The sequence below is a fragment of the Merops nubicus genome, unplaced genomic scaffold (genome assembly GCF_000691845.1).
Source record: "Merops nubicus isolate BGI_N331 unplaced genomic scaffold, ASM69184v1 scaffold4891, whole genome shotgun sequence".
Classification (NCBI taxonomy): domain Eukaryota; kingdom Metazoa; phylum Chordata; class Aves; order Coraciiformes; family Meropidae; genus Merops; species Merops nubicus.
Window position 1 is genome coordinate 76,919 of NW_008588891.1, and position 6,000 is coordinate 82,918.

Below are 6,000 nucleotides of genomic sequence, written 5' to 3' on the forward strand. Positions count from 1 at the left end.
TTCAAGTCTCTTCTTTTTCCTTTTCAAACATTTATCTTCTTCTTTTCAAATATAGGCTTCTAATAAAAACTTAGAAGCCTGTATTGGATTGCCTATTGATAAAACCAGCAATTGTACTCTTTAAAGACAATTTGTTAACTATCCATCCTGGTATCTAAACTGATGCAAAAAATGTTTTGTAACCTATTACTTTTCATGATAATAACTTCAGCCTGATAATAAACAAGTTCATTCTCTTAAAATAATCTAAGAATTCTGTGAGTTTTTTTTGAGTTATGACATGTTCCATTTTCGTTTTATTAATACTATTTCTCTCACTGAGATTTTCCCCAAAAGTGATAGCCACTGATAATAATTTAATTGGTTCTTTATAAAAATTTTAAAGGTATGTATTCTCTTGACTGACGATGGTACACACCTCTGTGCACATGTGAAGTGTCTTTCTGAATGCTAATAATTTTACGGCCATTCTAATATCTCTATGGCATGATGGTTTGTTAAAATGAGCATAGCTATTTCCTTAAAATGAGCATAGCTATTATTTTATGAAATAATTGCCATAGAGACAGTCATAGGGAGACAAGAGATGGTGCAGCATCTGAATAACACAGCAGCAACCTACAAAAGTGTTAATAATAAAAAGCACAACTGTATGCCTGTAACCACGCCACCCTAGGAAGTGTTGGAGAGGATTTCAATAACCAAAATTAGCACAGAATGTCATCTTAGGTCATGAACATTACAGCCTGGCATACGTTTTTGGGGGACATCATAGCCGAGAATGTTGCAAGCAATTAGGAAAGTAACAGTAAGCCAACAAACATGCTTCTCTACTATAAATGGATGTGCAAACTAATCAGATGCTTCTAGTCCAGGCAGTTGATACCACCATCTTGTGCAATGCTATCACAAAAAAGCTTCCTTTCTTTTCTGGTAATCTTAAGCATCTCATCTGCTCAGCCACCCCTCCAAATGTCTGCACTTCCAGTGCCCGTGCAGATATACTGAAGTCCCCTGTCTGTAGTTTGTGCTCTGGCTCAAGTGCTGGCCCTACAGGCTCTGTTCTTCATATCCTGCATGCTCAGCTTCTGGTTGCACTACAGTACAAAAAGAGTTCCTTAACTCTTAACATCGATTAACTTCATAGCATAGATTGGGTTGGAAGGGACCTTAAAGGTGGATGAATGGATATGTGTTTATTTAATATCTTTTTTTTTCATGCTTAAATGGTGCATATCTCTTGTGTGAATAACTATTACAGGAAACTGGAGCAAATTTGTTAGATTTACAATATAATAATTAAACTACCATTTTTTGTAAAAGTAAAATTCTTTAAAACTTTTCTTTTCATCAACAAACGCTTGAAACTTTTAACATTATCAGTGATAAGCTTGGAAAGGCTTTTTAAATACATACATAAATCTTAATGCCTTTTTGATGTCAAAAAAACTGTTTGCAATGCCATTTTAAAATTTGAGTCATAGAATGGTGATCACCAAAGCGCAAACAAGTGGTACACTGTGATGTACGTATCACAAAACAAAAATATTCCCCTCTCAAGTGCCTGAAACTCATCTTAGTATAGCATTAATGATGCACCAAACTCTGATCCCCTCTGGGTGGAATAGAAAATGGGATTTTAAAAATTGAAGATAGAGTGATACTGCATCAGGACTACCTTTTCTTTGATACTGCTATATAGACCTGTTCCCTTGCAGCCTTGTGTAATGTCGGGTGCCAACACTTTGGTGAACCACCAGCAATGACTCAGCTATCTGATTTTAGATTTTACTTTCTTTATTGTGTGTCACACAGATCATCTAAATATTGTTACACAAGTGAAAAAGCAACCTCTAGCCTGGATCATCAGGTCACCCTTTCAAATCTCACATGGCTGACATCTTTCTCTCTTAAATTTCACCTATCTCTTCCACGTCATCTGCACAAGGCAAGTTCTCCAGCTGTTGCAATAAAATTTTCTCTCAAAAGTTCTTGCATGCTTCTCGAACCTAGAACCATCAATACATAACAAGGAGTTGTTGATGGAAAAATCCCTTCTGATACAGCTTCTCAGTCTATCTTCACCTTCTCTGTCTAACTCCTTGCCTTGATCCTCCAGGTACATCTGCAGCTGAAATAGGAAAGCTGGACCTGAAGCTGTAGATTACTGCTGCTGTTCCATGACCAGAACCACTCTGTATCATGGCTGTGACATTACAACCAGATCTGTGCAAAGATGTATTTTGCATCTATCCTTACCTATCAGCACAGAGGTACAACTAGTTGCTGTAATTATTATTTCAGTCCATTCAGTGTTTTGAAAAGACTGCTAGCTATCCCCCTCAGAACATGGACAATCATGTGATGTCACAGTCATGAGAATTAATTTTGATCATTGGATGTAGAATAGGGAAAACTCTGGTATCTTTTGTTTAACATGCCATCAGGTAAAAAAACACACAAAGAACAAGTTTTCCAACACAGTGAAGAAGTATGCGTGTGTTTTTTTACTGACATGCATTCAGCATTCCCACTTTGCTCAATGCATACATCAAACGGATTCCACATACACAGAGGTAATGACTTGTACTTAGCAAGTGGCAGTTATTTTTTTTTTAGTCACATTTGCTTTGGAACAGCTCAAAACACTTAAAGGTATCTAATTTTTAAAGTGATGTAGGCAAGCTCTTAGTTTGGTGACTCTTATTGGTGAGAACAGAGATGATTCATATTCTGCTGTCATTAATAACTATTTATCTTCATGTAAAATCTATGTGTTTTCAAATTTAGAGAAACCAAAATCTAGATAATAATTTTTACCAACTCCAGGTCTTTATCCTTATCACAAAGGATTTTTTCACCAGTTACAGTTCCTTAGCTCTCTTCATCTGTCTTTTGCTTTGGAGTTTTCCTCAGATCTGTATTTTTCTGTTTCCTAATAGACATAGAAAGTATATTATTGTCCATACCATTTAGAATGAAGTTGAAATTTAGAAACTAACTTGTAAGAAATGTTTGGTTCATGCTGTCAGTCTCCATTTCGTGCCTTCTTCCCCTATTACTCAGGTTTGCTGACAAATAGAAAAATATGTATGACCATATTTATGTAAATACAAGCAAAACAATGTTAACCAAGATTTTCATTTACATTGTACATTCATCCATTTTTGATCCTTAATATTAGTTCATTTTATCTTAAAACTTGCTTTAAAAATAGGATATATATAAACCAGTTGTGATACAGCAGTCCATTAGAATCTCCTATCCCAAAGTTCCATTACATGAATTACAACTGGTTTATGCAACAACTTTCGGCCACACAGAATCATACATGTCTGTGGACGGATAATCTGTCATTTATGAGTTCTTGCACCTGGGATGTAATTGTCATGATTTCCAACACCATTATTCAGCCATCTTCTCAAATTTTAAATTATCTCTGGATTACTGTTAGCATAGACTGAAACAAATGTCTACTATCATTAGATGTGTATTATAAAACTACTCTTCCAGATTCTTTGTATAGTTAATGGAAATAAAATGCTACCAAGAATACCTGGTTTATGATGGGACAAATCATTCTCTAGATTCATCTGCAATGGCCTGAAATTTCACATATGTTGATTACAAAAAAGGCCAGGCAGGATCTGAACTTTCGAAATAGGCTTCTAATCTGTTAAAACAGTATCCAAAGAAGAACCATTATTTTTTTTTTTTAAATGCTAGGTTTTGTATAACTGTATTTACCCATCATATCATTAACAAAAAGGATGCCCCTCAAAGCCAAAAGAAAAGGCCACATTGTTCAGAATGTAGTATTTTACTGCAGCAGTTTTTTTCTATCATGAAAAGTGCACACATAATTCTTCAGCACAACTGAGCACACTTTCAAATCCTATTAAAACTTTCTTGGGCCAGAAGTTGTGATAGAATATGTATGTTTCTGTTATTTTAAGAAACACTTTTACACTTAATATACATCAAATTACATTGGACTGCTTCTTGGTAATAATCTTAGATTATAAGAAAAATAGGTAATGTTAATAACAAAACAAAAAAAAAGAATTAAATAGTAGGTCGTGTTAATTTAAACAATAAAATAACTAAACTTGGATTATGTCAAAAAAAGATGATTGCATTGTGACTTGATGCTTGGGAAGAACATTTGTGGTTATTATCTCTGCAAAAAAAGACTTTAGCAATTAAAAGCCTTTGTTTAAGATTTTTTAATGCTTTAAGACCTGTGATAGGTAAGTTTTTATTGCTGTAGCCTAGCAACTTCAACTGGTTTTTAACACAGTTTAAAATAACATTTCTTAACATCTTAATAAAACGGTACACAGCTTTCATTTTTTCCCCTTTTGTTCAAGTATGTAGATTAAAAAAATTCAAATAACTAACAGAAAGAGTCAGTAGATTATTAGCTAAAGTGATAAGGAATGTTGCTTTAATTACCAGTAACCTTTCCAGTTTGCGTAGACAACAGCAGAAGTAGTCAAGAAAGAATCACGTTTGCCTCTAAAATCATTAATATTTTGTGTTTCACTTTTCTAATAAATCCACATAATTAAATTCCACTATATATTCAACTCCCAGACAATAGGTCATTACTTAGCGACAGCTTGCTCCTGAAACACTTCAAAGTCCTGCTTCATAATACTGATCATGGGTTTAACCTGTTGAAACAACAAAACCAAAATATTTCAGATTTTTAAATGTGTGCACTGACACAGGCGAGTAGCACACACTGGATAGTTCTGTAGTGTCCTTCGCATTTTTGTATTTCTCCCATTGCAAACAACAAGGGCAGGGGAACGTAGCTCTAATTACAGGCTGGAATGGGCAAGATGGCAAGTTCTGGAGTAAGTTCAACTCTGTGCCAGCAGCTCCTGCATTTAGTGCAGCACTGAGATACCAGAGGTGGTGCTGGCTTGAAGATAGCCCTGGATTTCCATGAGGAAGCTTCTTTTGGATCATTCCCTGTTGTGTGATGTCAATGATTTGCCAGGACACTCTAAATCACACAAACTTAAATTTGTCATAGATCTGTGGCTGCATTCATCAACCATTTCTCATATCTTCACACATGACAATTAACCTATTCCTAGGCTATACTTGCTCCCAAACACAGTTTTTGACTCCTATTAACTATTTGCTCCCTCGCTTAGCAGATGTGATGCTGAGACACACAGCCCTCAAATACCTTATCAGAAACATCCACTGCAGCCTTGGCTCCACAGGGACCAGGCACCTGAGGTGACACTGCCACAGGACCACCACGCTTGGCTCCACAGAGCACCAGCACCCAAGATGACACAGGCACTGGGGCAGCCTTGGCTGTGCCAGGAGCCTGAGGAGACCGGGGTACCACAGGTACGTTTGCTTTAACATAATTTAAAGAAATCAGTAGGCAGGGTGTGGGTTCCCTTCTCTCCCCCCTTCTTTTTCCTTTAAAGTACTATTATTACTAAATAATGAAAAGGTTAAACACTGCCCTTTTCTTTTTGAATGACTATCTAGGCTTTTGCAAAATGGCTTCAAATGATTTTCAGGTTATTGTGCAAACGACCTAGGTTGGGATGACACTTCTCATTACATTTCTGTGGACTTCAGTCTGTCTTATTCAACAACAAAACACTTTTAAGAATTACAGCTATTTCATGTTGTTAGAATAATAATTTGTGCTTCCAAACTTAGGGTTTATAGATCTTTTCAAACACCAGGGTATTTTTCTACCAGGGTAGCACAATTCCCTCTGTACTTTTTGTCATGAAATTGCATGGAGCATTTTTGAGAGCTGTTTGTCTATTTATGGACACTGAATTTTAAGCTTTTGTTTTGTTTTGCTTGGACTGTTTACTTAAATTAGACAATTGAACAATGTTATTAATGTCAATTCTAAGCAATAATCTATTTAATTTGGTCCTTACCTACTGTGCTAAGGAAAATGGTTTTCATGTCAGCAGAAACACTGTTTCAGGGTATGAGTTATGAAAAATA

General features: G+C 35.7%; 1 protein-coding gene across 1 annotated transcript in view; it reads right to left on the reverse strand.

Annotated features, from left to right (window-relative positions):
* The window catches only part of CCDC67 (coiled-coil domain containing 67), a 37,434-nt gene extending 32,779 nt beyond the window's left edge, over positions 1-4,655 (reverse strand). The window contains 1 exon segment of the mRNA XM_008949389.1: positions 4,612-4,655. Within this exon segment, the coding sequence (XP_008947637.1) occupies positions 4,612-4,655 (44 nt within the window).
* Positions 4,656-6,000: the final 1,345 nt, after the last annotated feature.